This window comes from Haliaeetus albicilla, chromosome 6 (genome assembly GCF_947461875.1).
Source record: "Haliaeetus albicilla chromosome 6, bHalAlb1.1, whole genome shotgun sequence".
Taxonomy (NCBI): Eukaryota; Metazoa; Chordata; class Aves; order Accipitriformes; family Accipitridae; genus Haliaeetus; species Haliaeetus albicilla.
The window spans coordinates 12,380,173-12,398,281 of record NC_091488.1 but is presented as its reverse complement, the minus strand read 5'-3'; the positions used below and the strand labels follow the sequence as shown (position 1 = coordinate 12,398,281).

The following is an 18,109-nucleotide window of genomic DNA, read 5'->3' as shown; positions in this document are numbered from 1 at the left end:
GTAAGGAAAAATGAACTTTCTTTTTTTTTTTTTCTTTCTGTACCAGAAATGCCAATCGAGGACTGCGTTGCATTTGAACAATGTCAGGATTTATTTTTACTTTCCAAAGTAAGCAGGAAGGGATTTTAATTAATTATTTTTCAGTGATAACTTTTATTGGAATATGATTTTATTCTTTTGTCTCCTGCTCTGTGGTGATCATATTCAGGAACGATAACAAAGGGCAGAGAGAAAACTTAAGGTGCAATGATGATGTTTCCAAACAGAGCTCCTCAGAAATGTGTGTGAGGAGGGTGCAAACGGCATGTGTACCTTTCTGCAGCCTGCTCCACCTTCTTCCACGTTGCCTTTGCTCACCGAGCTTCAGGTGCAGTCTCTTTTGGTAGCTGTGTGGGAGAGAGGATCATGCGTGTTTGTCCTGTATAATGCAGGAGAGCCCCGCGGCTCTGCAGGTTGGTTATCAGCTCCTTCATCGGGGTCAGGTTAGTTCTGTGGGGACTTTTTGATACCTGTGGGATCTGCTCTGATGCTCCTTGATCTTAGTGCAGCAGAAGCTGGCTTGGAGTCTTCTTCACAGGGGTTGAGCACAGCATTTTCTGGCCCAGTCTGGCTCTGGCTCTACTCTGGTGTATCTTCATTCAGGGAGGATTTTGAAGTGCATCAGCTGTCATGGGTTGAGTGGGATGTAAGCACAAGCTTGAATGCTTTCCCAAACAGAACAGTTGTCTTGGCCTGTGTTTGTTTTGGGCCAAGCTTTGTGAGTTAGTATGAACACGGTTGAAAAGGACATCAGTTGCTGGAGTAGCAGCGAGGCAGCGCTTCTTTCTTGAATGCATGGGTAGAGCTCAGGGTGCAGGTGGACAGCCACAACATTGGCCTACTTGTTGGGATCCAGGTGTGGAGTAAGAGGAAATTACACACATTCTGCTTTTAACTATGGATACTGTGATTCGGCCAATGAAATTAAAATTCTTTTTAATTTTCATCAACTGGATAGTGGTTTTGGAGATGGTTTATCTCACAGAACCATAGCTGTCTAAAAATGAGAGGCCCAGTCTAAGTTAATCACCTACTTTTCTCTGTAATAAAAGGAAAGAAATGTCCATCTCCAGGACAAATGGACCTGAGGTACTTCCATAATTCCTTGAGGTAGGTATTCTTCCTAGTGACTTGAATTCTGGCCCATACAGTGAGTTTTATTATAGCAGTTGCCACATTTGAAGTCATGCCTGTTCCCAGGAGGGTTCAGGGCAATGTCAGCTGGAGAAGGACTGGATCCTCTTTTTGCCAGTGTGGTTCCAGTTTTTTCAACAGCCGTGAAGTGAATAAATTGAAATGTTATCAGTGTAATTCAGCTTTCCGGACTTACTGAGCTGTAGTTTACACATTTCTTCTGGTTTCGCAAGCTCCTTCTCTAGTTAATGGGGACTAGCTAGGCAGCTACAGAGGCATTTTTCACACTGAACTTAGCATCTCGTTTGTGGTCTTTCCTAGGCATGTGTTTTGGGCACTGGCAGAAGATTTGGAATTAGGTAATGTGGCAAAAAAGTATTGTTTGCTCTCAGGGAGGTACATAACTCTTGCACTGAGTATCGAGGGAGCCTAGGAGGGTACCTTAGATAGTCTGCCTACCTGCTCTGGACACGTCAAGTTAGAGGAGATGAGCCCCTGTACGTTGCAACTTCAGATCTTAAAGCTTTGGTGCTTAGACCTTTGGAGCTGGAAGTTCAAGCAATTCCTTGCTAAAATGGAAACTTGTTAACACTGATCTTTCATTGTGGGTACCATAGGACAGTTAACAAGTAGATGTGGTGTTTGAAGTTACCTTGTTTCTGTAGCCCTACTGTAAGTTAGAAAAAGTCTGGACTTCACCCTGAACTCTGAGTGTTAGGATTGTTGTTTCCTTTAACATTCACCAGGGCAGCAAAGATCCCTGCCAAAAGCAGGAATATTGGAAAACATCGAGGTTGTTTTTGGCAGTAGCTAGCTGTAGGCTCCTCCAGAGCAGTTTGACTGTGGTAGATAATCAGTCTGTATTCCTGCAGAGGGGATCTCGGTGGTAGCTGCAGAGATACTGTCCTACATGTTGTTCTTTTTATTTTGAGAAAATGATCCATTTTCCTACAAGAACAGCCCAATAGGGTGCAATTGCTCAGGATTTTCTTTCCTTTAGTTCTGTATGGAAAGCCATTTATAAAGTACGATAATTTGAAAAGCTGTTGGGAACTAGAAGTAGGCAGAAAATTATACCGTGTCATGTCCTCTGTAACAGTTTGTGACAGGCTGATCAGTGCTGTGCCCGTGACACTGCCACACAGGACTAGTGAGTGCATAAATTAAGTGCTGAGTGTCACTGAAGTTAATCATGAGCTCTGCTATTCATGGACAGGGTCAGTAGCATTTTCAGGGATCAACTCCTACTGTCCTGTTCTTAAATACCTGTTTTCATAATACATAAAGAGATCGTTGTAATATATCCCACTGAGTGTTTTTTATAATGGTAGATATCTTTCTGGATCTGTCCAAAAGTTGCAGGTTGAGCCTGCAAGCATAACAAGTTTCCTTTTAATTCTGTGCATATGTTAGCATATTTCTCTTTCTGTACACATTTCACATAGAGTTTGTGAAGGAGTAATGGTACTGCAGAGAATGAAATCTAGCTTCAGTGTTTTTATTACTTTGGAATCTTACAATGACCCATAACTTTATGCAGTTGTCAACTGTAGGACCTTCCTTTAAGAGATGTAGATTTCTGTTGAGACCCATTGCCAGCACAGTAAAACAAAGGGTGACCAGTCAAAATACGTATCCTTTGGCACAAGAAATCCCCGTGGCTCAGCCTGCCAGCCTGCATTCTCTGCATTGTTTATGCCTTCAAGATACATCAAGATTTTGTCGACCCATTTTCTTTCTGGGGTCCTCCATGCAGCCTAGCCCGTGCTTACCGATTGCTTGTGTTCTTATTGCTAGATATTCATGGTTGCTGTCCACGTGGGGTGTAAAAATGAGCTGCTTGGGAACAGTGTGAGGTAGGTAGAGTTGGAGGGATGACTTTTAGACTTTTTTTGAGCTACCAAATGCCTAACGTGCTGGATCTATGGGTGTGCTTTACTCTTTCAAGAAGAAAAAAAATCTAAAATGTCTTTTTAAGCAGATTGCAAGGCAACATGGAAGTCTTTACTTTTAAGATTGACGGGGTGTTTTACTTCAGTGGCATCTGTGATGTCTTTTTTTCTGACCCCACTGTAGCTTATTTTAATAGCCCATTTAGGGTAATCGTTATACAAACTCCTTTCTATTACTTCCAAAAACCAGCTTTCCTGGCCTCAGTGATAATTGTACCAACCTTCACAAATGTGAATTAGTTGTTGAGCAATTTAAAATAATATGGAAAAAATGCACTTAAATTACAGTAAAAGTAAATGAAATTTAAGGAAAAGATTACATTGATATATCTAAAAAGACAAACAAGTCCTGCAGTGTAGCCAAGCCTTTACCTGTGTCAGTAAAGATTTGTGGAATACCTTATCTGAGTCAGTTGACCTTATTGTCAGAAACTGCCCTTGAATCTGTTACTGAATTATTTAACATTTGTTCTTTTGTTTTTAAAGCAAGAGTCAATGCAAGGTATCATTTTAAATCAGCGTGCTAAAGTGTGCATATTCTGTATATCTAATATGTCATTGTTGTCTCTTGTTTCTGTAATGCATTTGCATTACTATGAATCAATTTTATTATGCTTCTCTAGAGACTATTGCTGCCTGCACGCTGTGATATATTTGCACTGTTGTAGATATATATATATATACTTATATATAAATATATTATATAAACCATGTCTTTTCCAGGTTGCTTGTTACCTTTGTAGTTTACGCTTACCGGTACAGTGGACCTGAGTAAAAATGTGGGATGTGGGGCATTCTGATGATATATTACAATAATAAGACAAATCTTTGTATATTTCTGTATACTTAATACCCGTAAAGAAGAGATTTGTATGTGCATTATTTTCCAAACTAGGGCTTTGTTTTCTGAGACTAGAGAACATTTATGATAATGTAACAAAAAAAAAAAAATCAAATAAAGTGTAATTATTTTCAGACAGATGCCTGTGTCCCTGTTCTCTCTCAAAGGGAAGCAGTAGGTGCATTGATAGTGATACATTTTCACTGCCTGCTCCTAGGTTCTGGCAGCCAGCAAGGACATCGAATTGCCTGTTCCAGATGTACATTGTGGTGGTTTCAGGTAACTCCCAGTACAGGTAGGTTACAGAATATGCAGTAAAAATTCTTTAAAACATTAATTGCAGTCACATTGGGTCAGAGCAAAGGTCTGTATTGCGCAGTACCTGACAGTGTACAACAGCACCGCACAGGGAAGAGTGCACAGGGGGTGCTTCACTGACAAACCCTGAACAGTTTGAGGACTTCCTGAACCAGTGGGTTTATCTCTGTATTTTCTTGCCTTTGATGGATTTTTCCCACAGACTTATCTGCTGTTCATCTTGACCACGCTACCTCCAAGTGTCAGCAGATGTTCCCCATGCTCTTGCGTTACAGGAGGCAGTAAAGGATCATTCCCCTCTTTACCTCCTGTTCGGCACTCTGGAATGTATACATTTCCTCCTCCCTTGTTCCCAGCCAAAGAGAAACCATGTTTTATTCTGGCAGTGACACCTGTCCATTCCCCATTTTACAAAACACGTTCTCCCTTGTTCAGCCACAACCCCCGTGCTATGTTCTTCTGCAGCCTTCTGCGCATTTCTGTCATCATGAAAGGTCTCTTCAGCTAGTTTAAAAAGCCAGTATTCTTCTTCACATGTTTCTCCTGAAGATCCATATTGTCTCCCAAAATACAGTCCATGAGACATTGGGACTGCTGCTTCCTATTGCACTGGCAGGGAAACTCTTGGGCAGAAAAGTCGACCTGTGTAAGGCCCCAAGAACAGCAGTGTCACAAGAAGGGTTGCAGTGTAAGTGTCCCTTACTTTGCCATATACTTTGTTTGGCTGGGTGGCTTTTCATGCTGTTAAGCTGTCTGTTTGTGTACTGGACTTAAGCCTACACAACATCGCTGTACTGTGCCACCCCTCCTGACCACCACAGCAACAAAATTGCACTGGTCACTTCAGTTCGAGCATAACAGCCATAATTTTTACAAGTTAGTTAAGCATCCAGTCCTGGATGACATGAGCAGTGATGCTTAAAGGATAAATGACCCTAAGGACACAATAGGATTGTATTTTCAGAACTGATGGCAAGACAATTTTCTAATGATAACAAAGACCATACTTTATGTTATGTTTTATAAGCCTGCAAATAATGCTAGATTGAAGGAATTACGGTCTCAAAAACTAGATGCCTTCCCATGCCAACTGTCTATAGATCAGGAAGGGAAGAAGAGGAACAGGAGTCCTTCGTAGCCTGAGTGGCAACATAAATTACTTCAAGTGTTTTATATTACAGTTAATGCTATGAAATAAGCCAACCTTAAAATTCTCATTGACGATGCTGCAAAAATTAATATACTTCACATGCAATTACCATCCACTGTGTACTCCAAATGGATTCATAAAATAAAGAGTGTTTGAAAATAAGGGACACTTTATGTCGTATTTTCTAAAAGCTATCCATTTCAAACCTTCGTAAGGCAGGTTGGAAGGCATTGGAAGCCAGGAAAGCTGCTACAGGAAGAATGATCACCTCTTTCAGCACGGGAGGATACAACGATCTGTGCAGTGCCCAGGTGAGCAATGAGCAGCCATCGTGCTGTCAGTCCCTAGCGCTGACATCTTATCTTGGGAGAGCCTTAATAAAGGGCTTGGCGGGGAAGTGTATGTTGCAAGCTCTATTTAGGGCAGTAAAGATGCCAAGGGCTGGATTAATCAAACTGGCACTACCTGCATCAATTTCTTTATTTTATTTTAAATTTCATAACCTCATTTGGTTTCTTTTATTTTTTTTCTGTGCCTTGAAGATATTCTCAAGATCCGTGAATTTTTTATGCAATGTTAACTTTGTGCAATGGCATTGCTGGGTACCTGACATTTCAGTTTTGTGCCTGTGCCCACACACACATAGGAAGGCTGAGAAGGAAGTCAATACCTGGTTTCTTCCACAGATGGAAGATACTATCAAAACACAAAGCTGATCCATTGCCAGCCTCTGCCTGCAAACACACCCCTCAGAGTTGCACTATATTCCCCCCACTTCTTTCTAGCATATAGTCATCCTCTTGTCCCACTGCCAGTTCATCTGCTCTGCTGGGCAGGTTGAATAAAGTTCCACCTGTTCCTAGGACCGCCTTGCTCATCCCCACCGGCATCTGTAGAGTCAAATACCAAGTAGATTTCATGGCTTTATCAAGAGTCTTACAGGTGCTTTTTGTCTTTCCCCTGTGTAAGAATCAGAAAGTAGCCCCAAAGTAGTTAGAGAAGAAACAGAAGCTACAGTAAAGATTTTGATTTTGCTCCTTCTGTTGAAACCCGTATCCAAAGTCTTGGTGAAGCATCTCTTGGATGGGGCGTCATGCCAAGTCTGAAAAAGGGTAACAAGCAGGGGAAATCAAACGTTGTGGCAGGAAGGAGCATGTGTCCTGGCTGGGTTTTACTTACCAAATTTACCTTTCATGAAGCTTCCTGGAAACACCACAGACCAAAATCATCAAACTGATGATACCTGCTTTCAAACAACCATCAGTCCGCTCCTGTGTTCGTTCAGTCAGACCCAACTAAATTTCATGGGCTTTGAACGCTGGGAATTTTGTAGAGTTTCTGCAACAAGTTCAGCAATGAAGGTGTTTGGCTTGAAATATTTTGATTCTAGACTTCCAGAGTTTCATTTCAATTGTGGTATTTCAGTATTAAATCCCTCAAAATTTCTGTTTTCCAAAACAATCTTTTGTTATGCTCAGAGATGGAAGTGCATGTTGAAGGAAGCCTGGGAGACCTAATTCAGAGACAGATGGGAGCAAGACCCTGCAAAAGCCTGTCTTTGTCTAGCATCTTCTCTGAAGGGAATTTCTGGGTACTCTAATGGATATACAAAGGGTGCGTACAAAGCACAAGAAGTTATTAGAGCTAGATTAATGGATCCACTAGTCTCCAGCAGAAAAGTACTTTGTTTTCTTACCCTGCTCACCTCTGATGGGCACACAGAAATCTTGCTATTCAGTAGCAGGGGGAGTAGCACCAAATGACTGCAGACACTTGAACAAAACAGCGTCCTCTTCTATTGCATCCATGAGTGCTACTAGTTAGTTCTAGCACTTGAGTGTATTATGCATTGCAGCACACATATTTTAAAGCAATTCTGTCTTTTGGCCATTGTCTTCTAGTACTGAGGACATGTTTGTAGTCTCATCCTCCTGTTGTGTACCTGGTGGAGTGTGCTGGGACAGGGACCATGCATGCTGTCTTAGCTAGTCAGGCAGCTCATTGTTTTGTATACTGACACTGGCAGCTTTCAAATGCTTTAGAGGAAGGTTCAGATGGGGAAAAAGAGGTCTACAGGGCAATAATGGACCATTTGCCCAAAGAGGTTTTGTTTCTGGCAGAGAGCTGGTTGGGAAACTCTCACTTGAGAGCTTCTGAAACTCACCTCAACTTTGTTTATAAGGAAGGTTTTGCAACCTACACCTCAGAGCAGTGAGTTCCCCTTTTTGGACTCAGCCTGGCAGCGAGGGCAACCTCCTGGAAACTGAATCTGGATCTTGAGATCATCATTCTGCCTGATCTTAACACAGGGAATCAGATGTGGTTCTTGTGTTTTACCTTCTGCTTTCCAAGCTGTTTAATGGCATCATGGTCAAGTTTTCAAGCTTTAATAAAAGCAGTAGTTCATTAGAGACTTGTGGCAGAACCGTGCTATTTAGCTGCTCTCAACAGAGGAAGATTTCATTTTCTGTTTTGTTTTTTTTTTTTGCTTTGGATTAGCACCTTGTCTGAAACCTTCCTTTTGAACCGGAGCTTTGCTGGAGGAGGTGTGTGATACTAGCTGTAGCAGGAAGCATACCCTTTCCAGAGACATTTGGGAATGGTATCTGAAGTAAGTGGGCACATTTTGGAGGTGTTTTCAGTTATATCCCTTTTTCACATTGCTACAGGTTTGTTCTTTGTTGCTAGCACCCATCTGCTCTGAGCTCCTTGTCTGTCCTAGTTTTCTCCCCCGTTAATTCTCCACGTCAGCCAAATACAGCTTTCCTGCATTGCTTCAAAATGAGTGATTTCTGAGACATTTTCCTTGGCTACAATTGCTTTAAAAAACAGTAGAATATCCTCACTCACTGAAGAACCACACAGGCAATCAATCTGCAATGTCAAACATTTTCTATTCAGCCTTTATTAGAAGCTGAAGCATTGGTTGCGCACAGCTGTTATGATTACAGACAGTTTTGGACTACCAGGCATTTGTCATGTTAAACGTCATTCACTATCTTCATAAAAGCCCCATCAGCACAAACACTTTGTGTCACAAAGAATTGATTCCTGTTACGGTAGCACCTTTGCTGATGAAAGTCATGTAGCTGTGCTACTTTTTTTCCCCCAGAAAAATATTCAGAATTTTGTTTATTTATTCAGCACTCGCTGTACAGTGACGGGGGTGTGCAAGCAGAGTTGGCAGAGATACAAAGGGCAAGTCCTCTTTTGGGCTTCTCATATTTGCTTGTTAAAACTAATTCACGTTTGTGATGGCCCTGCATTTTGTTAGAAGAGCAGCTTCGTTACGTGCTTATCCTGCATCTCTCCTGAGACGACCCTTTTGGTCACTGACAGACAGAGGGCTAGATGAACATCTGAAATGACCCAGTGTGGCCACCCATCAGTCTCAAGGCGTTGTGAGTGCACTCGGATTTCTTTCCATTATACAGATCAATTGGGTAAAGTAGTAAAGTAACCAGCCTGAAACACTAAAAACAGTTTCAAAGTTTCTGTCTTAATTTCTCTTCCTAGTGGTGGATAGGGCTACATACAAGCAAAAAGAACGAAAAGAAAAGACAAAGAAGGGACAGAAAAGGACAGACTTTACACAATCCAATAATGTGAAGCTATTTGAATCACATTAGCTGGTGAAGTTTATCCATCTATTGACACAAAATAAATGAACGAACTGCTCATGTCTACTTGTGTCTATCTGCTGGCCAGACTGTGAGCTCCAAAAGGCAATCAATTGCCAGCAGCCAGGACGCCTCTGTTCCCGTGAAGTGATTTTTCTTTCTTGGGCCTCTGCCACCAGGTCAGCTAGGAAAGCCAGCGTCAAGCCAGAAATCTGTGCCAGGGCAGTGGTGATCCCCACCTCTCTCTCTCCCCTGTCCCTTGAGTAGCTTTCTCCAGGATCAAGAGGCACTGATGGGAAAACCCAAGGAAGGAGAGCAGATATATGGAGCTGCTTGTCTAGACAACCCTTGGAGCTGGGCAGGAAAGGAGGCCTTTCTGGGCAGTTCAATTCACCCTACTGGGGACAGCTGAACTAGCCAGATGATTTCCATCCCAGAGGTGTCTTCTCTCTGAGGGCTGTGAACGGGGCCCATGGTGACTGACTCAGGCAAGGGGACCTCGCAGAGTGACCCTGAAGGTGAGGAGAGGAAGGTCCTTCCTTCTGTAGCCACATCTCTGCAGGTCCTGCACACTCCTCTTTGCTGTGCATTCCTGTTTTGGCATGTCACTTTGGCTCTGCCTGCCATCTTCAAATCCTCAGTGGCTGTGGCTTTATTCTGTTGTTACCAGCTTGTTTTGTCACCAATAATGTTAATTTTAAGAATGCTAGGCGGTTTTTTCAAGTGCATTTGGATGGGTATGGATAACAATCAACATAGAGAAACCTCAAACGTTTACTTAATGTAAATTCCCATCCATTACATTTACTTAACGTAAATTCCTAATGTAAATAGCCATCATTCCTTAGGACTAGCTGATTATGACAGGTCCTTAGGTCGTAATTCTTTGTACTATGAGCATCTAACTCTGATTTATAACCTCAAATGTCCGGAGCAACTGCATGACCCAGTGCCTTGGCTTAGCATGCTGTTGGGAACAGTTTGCTGGTCAGCACACAGCAGTTCGTGGTTTTTGCAGGGGACACCGTGCCCAGGTACAACAAGTAAGCAAGTTCAGCCCATCATGCTTCATCCCTTTGGGGTTAGACTGCTGTCAGTGCAGCTTTCCTGCACCGTCACTGCTGTTTTTCTCCATGCCAACATGCAAACCATTTCAACAGAGGGGCTCAAGCAGTTCCCAGAAATTTCAGGGGCTGTGCCTTGCCAGGCAGACTTTCCCAATCAGGTTTTGCAGCAGAGGACTCCACAATACTCACCACCCTCCTTAATAAGACATTTCTGTTCATAATTTTTCTTGCAAAGCCAAATACAGCCCCAGTATGCTGTGGCAGGGGAATTTCAGCAGGACCACCGACCTGCGCCTGCCTCACTGGCACAGCCCCAACGGAGAGATCTGGGAGGGTGAGACAAGAGTAGTAAGGAGTTATCCATCTGAGCCTGTCCCTCTGAAATACCTACATGCCCCCTTACACTCTGTGTTGTGCACGTCGGCACGTGCCTCTGCAGAAGGAAAAGTGTTTCGGTGAGTACGTGTGGCTCAGTGAGAGCTCTGCCCTGGAAGGGCACTGACTCTGGCAGCCTAATTGCAGTCCCTGCAGATCATTTCCCATAGCACTAATTTGTGGTTGCATTTTCATTCATTCTCCCAGTGAGACTCCTGTGAAGGCCCCAGTACCTGGTGGATGCACCTACCTGTTGCACCAGATTTTACAGTGCAGTATTATCTTGATTACATTGGGCTTAGGCCTTACAAATTCACCTGGGCTACAGTGCCATACCTTTCTCAGCAAAGACCTTCAAAGCAGACTTGTCGGTTTATTGCTCATATTACAGCCGATATCCCGCCATATTCAAATCCTATTATTGAGCCTATTGTAAGTGAGTGATAATGCAGTTGTTTTATGAATCACTAATTTTTGCTCGCTTGGATAAACTTACTCATCACAGAAGTGTACTTGGAGAAATCTCTAAGGAGGCACGCATCTCCACCATTTTCTCTCTCCTTGCAGCACAACCCTGCACAACCGTTCTTTCCTGCTAAGCCCTGAGCACGCTTGCTGCCGCAGCAGTCTCGCATTACCCACTTTGTTCCCAACGGTGGTTTTAGAGGCTCTTTGCTGCACTCTCACTCAGCTGAAGCAGGGAAGCATTTGAGCTGCTGTGCCGAGCACTAAAGACACCCAGGAGGAAGCAGCCACGCTCAGCTGGAGACCAGGAGCTTCTCCTGTGTCTGGCGAGACACAGCAGGCTCTGTTTCAGGTATACGTCAGGGCCAGGGAGACCTGTGTCTTGCTGTTAGTGTTGCAGAGACTTTTCCTGAGCGTGACCCATGGGACCTGCTTGTGGGGACACTGACTGACAGTGAGAATGCCCGGTGATTCAGCTGCACGTTGCATCAGCAGCCGGGGCCCGTATTGGGTTAGGTAAGGTACCAGGTAGGTACCCGCCTTCCTGAGCTACTCCGTGCCCCGCTGGGAGCAGCACCGAGGGATTGGCAGCACCAGAGACACAGAGATGCAGAGAGCGGGAGGTGTCTGAGCCAGACAAGCTCAGTGGTCAGCTAATAAAGGTATCCTTCCCTACGTCTTGAGGGGAAAAAAAAAAGCCCAAACCCACAGCTGTAGCCATATAAAGGGAAACACTGAATATTTTCAGTATTCAGAAGGGTGAGTGGCCCGTGTGAAGCCACATAGCAGCTAACAAATGCAAGCAGTCACTTGCAAGTGTGAAGTGTAACTAACACAAAAAGCTGAGTGCCATGTTCCTTTCGGAAGTGTTAGTGACTACTCTTTCATCAGCGGGTTGCTAAGATGCTGAATTTCCTGGGAAACGGAGAAATACACAGCTTTAAAATAAAGACAGCAGAGAACTCACGAATGTGTCTTAGTTCTTTTATTACAGTGAAAACCTACATGGTACTAGCCTACTGAAAGAAGAAAAGCTGCAAGTAACTTTTCATCAGAAAGGAGTCAATCCAAGGTAAAAATCACCTAGAAATCATAGCTGTTGCAGACTATGAAGTCTGAGTTGGGACCTCCGGCGGTTGTTTCCTATTGGAGTAGGTCCAGAGATCGCAAGGGTCTTGATGGAAGTTTCTCCTTTAACAAGCTGGGAAGGTAAAGAGGAGAAGCAGATTAAGGGACATGTGTTCTCCACGAATTACACAAAATGCTAGGAAGTGTTTTGCCTAGATGCAGGACATCAAAAAGGCAAATTTTAGCAATTGCTTCCCCCCTCCCCCCATCCGTACATGTGTTTCTTAATGATGATTCAGATCAGTAAAACCAAATCATGGTGAATTGTTTCCAGTACAAAATACACTGTGGGGTGGGTTGGAATTGGCTGAGGCTATCGGTTATCTACATTAGATGTGCTGAAAGGTCAATCCTAATTAAAAAACACGGAAGTAGGGGATCAAAAATTTCTGTAAGTTTCGTTCCACATTTCTAAAGCAAAGCCTTTTATCTCTTGTGATAAAGTAGAGCGAGTTTGGTAGCTGCACCTCTACCGTTGCATTAGCTGAGGGCTTGAGCTCACCCCTGAGCCCAGACTGCTTGTGCAGCCACATCGCCCACAAGTCCCTGGCACAGATGCATTGGCAACACCCACCCCTCTGTGCAAGAAGATGGTCATTTTAGGGTTCAGCCACCTCTTTCCCACTCATGCTGGGGGTGAGGAAGCTCTGCACCCACACCGGGAAGGGGGGGAGACCCCATCCTGCTCGCTCCCTCCCGCCGCGCCGGGCTGGCACAGCTCACCAAGCCCGGGCACAGCACGGACCCTGCCAGGGGCTGTGGTGGGGACGCGGGGACGATGTCTCATGCAGGACGTTACCTTCCTCCACCATGTGGGGGTAGAAGCACCAGGGGACACCAGCGGGTTGTGCTTTGAAGCAGCACCCCTTCCTTTCGCAGGCCTCAGCCGAGATGCCGGGGAAGCCGCAGTTTGCTCTGGCATGGGGATTGTTGGGACATACTTTCTTCACTGTGTAAAGCAAAAACAAAGGAAGGAGGCTATGTTACTTTACACTCTGTTTACCTTGCGGCATAACTCACAAATAAAAGGCAGGCCATGAAGGTGAGGTCAGTGAGCAGACGTGACACCCATGATGACCTTCTCCATACCAATTTCAGGCAGCAGGTTCACCCGACTGCTTACAATGCCTGTTAGGCAAAACTAAATACCAATGGGTGAGGAATTGCTGCTGTCCTCTAGGGGCCAGAGGGGGAAAACTTCATCCCCAGAAGTGTCTGGTAGGCAGCAACCCAGCTTTACCTTTCCTAGATCCAGCAATGTGGTGAAATGCCGTGTGTCTCCCATCATGGTACCACAGATACTGGCCTCGGACAGGGTATATTCATGACCTGACCCAGTGCTAACCCCAGAGCAGCCTGGCTAATGCGGGGAGAGGAAAACCCAGCCTCCTCTGCATGCCAGCTTGAGTTATTGAAAGGAGGTAGGTCATTTAGGAGGAAATCACAGCTCATCCAGGCAATTTAAAGTCAAATCACAGGTAAAGAGGTTATACCTCCTGGCCTGAGTAATTCGGTTTTCATCTCCTGAAACAATTCTGCTCAGAAAAGCAGTTCTATGAAAATGACACTGTAAGGTGCTGCAATTTGTTTTTCAAGACTTTCATGAAATGCAAACAGTGTTCAAAAGCAAAATTATTTTTCTGAGCCCTGTTGACCAATCTTGATTCATATCAAGTTCTTTTATTGGGTAACGTTGCCTTTGCACCATCAATTCCTTTCATTTCACCTGTGCAACTGCTGAGATTGCCCTGAAGTTCTCCTAAGAAGGAGTCACACAGTCAGCCTAGCAAACATAGCTTACGTTCAGCAGTTATGTAAAATATACATTCAGTCCTTGAAGGACTGGGAGAGCAGCTCCTGCCCTCTCTGAGAATACAAAGGCAAAAAGTGGAAGCAGGACTTCAGAAGCTTTAGAAGGAAGAATCTAAAGGAGAAAAGGATTTCCCCTGGGGTATTTTGAAGATTTCACTGAATGAAGACTGGGAGCAAAAATGGGAGCGAAAAAAAGAACCACCAAATGCAATTATGCTAGGAAACAGACAGGAGAGGAAGGAAGTAGCAAGTATCAAAACAGGCTGGAGAAAAGAGCAAAAAACCTAGAAGTTACAGGATGCCTGTGGTCTTTTGTACAGGTGTCAGACGACTACAGAGGGATTCATCTACTGAGGACTTTGACATGCAGTGCTAAAGTCTTCCTCAGTCACACAGAAAACCCATTTAAATAAGCACTGAAGATCCCTTGCTCTACTGATGAATAAGACCACAAATGCAGTGAAATGTTCTTAAATAATCAGCACGGGTTATTTGACAACTAGAAGCCTGAAGGAAGTGGAAATATATTGTGTGAAAAGGATGAGACAAAAAACTGATGGGTAAGCAAGGTTCGACTTTGCATTTTACTACCAGTGGTCTTCTAATAGAGGTTTGTGTCCACTTCGCTGGCCTAAGAAGAAAAGCAGAGCTGCTCCCCAGTTGTACACATTTCTGCATAATCAACCACTAGGTAAATCAGTGTTTCTGGCAGAGATATTACCTTTCTTTGGCTTAGGAGCAAAGCACCAGGGAACGCCGGCGACTGAATCATTGAAGCAGCACCCAGCTTTGCTGCATTCCGCTAGTGAGATTCCCGGGTAACCGCAGTTCTTCCGCTCGCTGGGGGCCATTTTACACTGGCACTTTGCTGTTCAGGACAGAAGTAGCAAGTTACTGGGTGTCAGTTTGCACACTTGTTAGCAGCAGTGCATTTATCAGACGTCCACTGAGAACAAGGATCTTTTCCCTACACTGTCCATCTTTGCATGTGTACCTTTTCTGTTGCTTGCTAAGACCAGAATTTGTGTGGTTTAAAAGCTGCTCTTACACTCGCACCGATTTCAGTAAGGGTTGTACCGCACCCTTTGAGAATCTGTGGTCTTGCAGCCAAACCAGCCCAGCACAGTGGGGTCTGTCAAATAGACCATATCAAATAGTAAAACCCCATAACTTCACATGTCGTGCTAGTAAATGTTTGTTGCTTTGCCCATCTCATGTGAAGAAAGAGTTAAGGGTCCAGTGGATATTCAAACAGGTGTAAAGATAAAAAATCTTTGCATTCTTGTCAGGTGACTATAAAAACACAGGATTACATGCAAATAATTGCAGCTACACTTTTAACTTTTTAAGTCTACTGCACAGTCATCTGCAAACAAAAAATTCTGGAGACGTCCCTAGGTGTCTGTCATTGAATTACTTGCTTTGCACTTGTCTAAATGACTTGTCTTTTATTGAGGCGGCAGATAGAGTCCTTTAAAATTGTATTCACATGGCAAAGTAGCATAAAATAAATGTCAGAACACTACTTAGACAAAGCTAGCTCCTGTTCCAGTCTCGGTCCTGTTCTAGCAAGCTTGTGGGCATGTCTGTCCCTCTGCGGCAGGTTCCTGGGTATTCCACCAACACAAGAGTTCACCTGCAGTCTTTTTATATTTTGCCATAGATTTCTCTGAAAAATTTAAAAAGTTGATTCCAACTTTGGTAATAGTACCAGAGCAAGACATTGGCTGTCTGACACATAAACTGGAGACATGCTTTTGCTGCAGTTACAGTCAGTAGGATCAGGCCCACGTACATACCTGTGAAGGCAACAGCAGATGAATGTACTTACTTGGTAACATCTTTCCCTCTGCGAAGGTGCTGAGGGATACGATGAGGATGACGGAGAGCGCACAGATCACTTTGAGATCCATTGCTCTTGGAAGGCAGGTGGAGGAGAGGTGCCGCTCTCCCTGGGAGCAGCTCGTTTTATACACTCCTCGTGTTTGCCAGGCAAGGTCTGATAACATTGTTCCATCCGACGCTTCACATAGAGGTTGGGTTTTCTTTTGTTTAATTAGGAAATGTTGCTGTGTGTATTCTGATATTCCTGAGATAAATTTTTGGGCTCCCATGAGCTATTGATCACGTATCTATTATGTACCTATAGATACATATCTATTACATGATCCCATAATCTATTAAATGGATGCTGCTGGGTGCCTCTGGCAGCCCCAGCTGATTTCATTGCCATTCAAGGATTTCAGAGCTCTGGGCTGCTTTAAATAGTTGCTACTACTGAAAAATATGTAGATATATTTCCTATCCAAGTGTATCTTTTCTGCCTCAATTTTTCCCTGGCCTTAAGGTTTTGGTTATGCTTACTCTGAAACAGGAGGGCTGGAGGTCTCACACCTCCAAGCTTCAAGAGACCACAGGGCAATCCGTGTACCTGAAGAAATACATAAATGCAGAAAGTGGAAGGTGTGACTGTGAAATACTGAGTCTGGCTGAGGCCACTGTTTGTTTCCACACATGAGACAATTTGCACCAGTTTGGAGTAGGAAAAGAAGGTAAGATCAGGAAAAAAAACCCACAAACCAAACCCAAGAGGGACAACAGCATAAAGAGACTCAAGAGAGGAAAGGAGAGTTTATATATGATCTCAGCCTGACCCGCAGGCACTGTGCTCATCCAGGGGTCAGACCCACGTGTCCCAGCCGATATTTTGGGGTTGCTGTCCTGCACAAAGACGAAGGTCAGGCTCCTGGAGCAGACACCACCACCCCCCCACCCCAGTCCATGGGTCCTGTCCTAGGGGAGCCACAGCAGGGGCTGCCCCCATCCCCAGAGCAGCATACTGCTTTGCAACCCATCCAACACCACAGGCACAGGATTTGCCAAAATAAAACTTCTGAAGCACCATGTTTGACCTATTAATTTCCCAGTTGCTTTTCTCCTGGTTTCAAAGGTGGCCTCTAGGGTAGCCTTTGGGCTGTTTCAGGACAACGGGCCTTGGCACCTGGACTGTCCGGTCAGGCTTTAATCTCCCTTTTGGCCATTTTTCTACCACTGACTGTAACATTCTTACCTTCTAGCTACTTCCCATCGCTTGAACACAAGCAGAGCAGTGCCAGGGAGGGGGAGACAAGCAGTGGGGATGGTTGGACCATCTCTGCACCCTCCCCAACACAGACACCTGCAGAGCGGTAGGGCTGGCCACAGCCCCCGTGGTGCTCTGCAGCATCCCTTTTTCACGGGAAAACCACCAGGGAATCCTTCCTGTTCATCACCAAAAAAGGGATTCAATGCATTTTTTTGATCTTTGACAGAATTGTTTCCTCATGCCTTTGATTATTATATATAAGTTTGTTTTGTGCCTCTTTCTTTGACGAAGTCCCAAGTGAGAACTTTTAACTTCTGTAGTTGTATTTTGAAGGTAATTTATTTGTCGAAAAGTATTTTGAACCCTGTGGGAGGGATTTTGGTCCACAAAGGAAAAAATAACAGAGCTCATTTTCCTGCTGTTTAACTTATCTAATACTTTATGGACTTTGTTTATGTCCATCCCTATTTAATATGTTCGTGGCATTTCTCATTGCAAGTCATGATTTGTAAACCAGACATTTTGTGTATCTTTCATTTCACAAGCTACCAAGCTGCAGGCAGAAGAAGACTGTGTTCCAGCACTCAGCAGTTCATATCACACCTTTAACCTCCATCACTGGGAGAAAACGTCAGACTTAAAACTTAAAAATCCAGTTTTCTCCTTACGTGCAATGTCAACAGTGCTCCCAAAGGCCCATTGTGATGCCTGGTACAGCGAAGTCTTTAGTAATTTTTCCATCAGCTTTGTTCTCATAGTGCAGGGAGGGAGATTGACTGCAACGTTGCCCGTTCACGAGAGGAAAGCAGTCATCCCAAGGGGGGGACCGTGCTCCACGGAGTTCTCAATAGATTATCGGCCCATCACATGAGTCAGGTGAAACTGCCGATAACATTCATCCCTCCTGGACATTAATTAAGTCCTTATCTGTTGGCTGTCACTTCTTGGGCCCTATCCCAACTGCCTGCACAAAGGCAAATCTACCATTGAGTTTTTGCTGCGGAAAGAGTGTTTGATTGGCATCTTAAAACAAACACACCAAAAGAAATAAGCTTCTTGCTTTCTGCCAGTGGGTTGCTTTAAGATCTTTAATATGTTTATAAAGCAAAGCCTTGAAAATTAT

At 44.1% G+C, this 18,109-nt stretch overlaps 1 protein-coding gene across 1 annotated transcript; it reads right to left on the bottom strand.

Annotated features, from left to right (window-relative positions):
• Positions 1 to 11,859: 11,859 nt before the first annotated feature.
• Positions 11,860 to 15,910, bottom strand: LOC104318688 (trefoil factor 2). The gene is made up of 4 exons (XM_009920036.2): positions 15,733 to 15,910; positions 14,623 to 14,769; positions 12,889 to 13,038; positions 11,860 to 11,876 (listed from the first exon to the last, which is right to left on the bottom strand). The coding sequence occupies exons 1-4, from the start codon at positions 15,908 to 15,910 to the stop codon at positions 11,860 to 11,862; spliced, it is 492 nt and encodes a 163-aa protein (XP_009918338.2).
• Between the last annotated feature and the right edge of the window lie 2,199 nt (positions 15,911 to 18,109).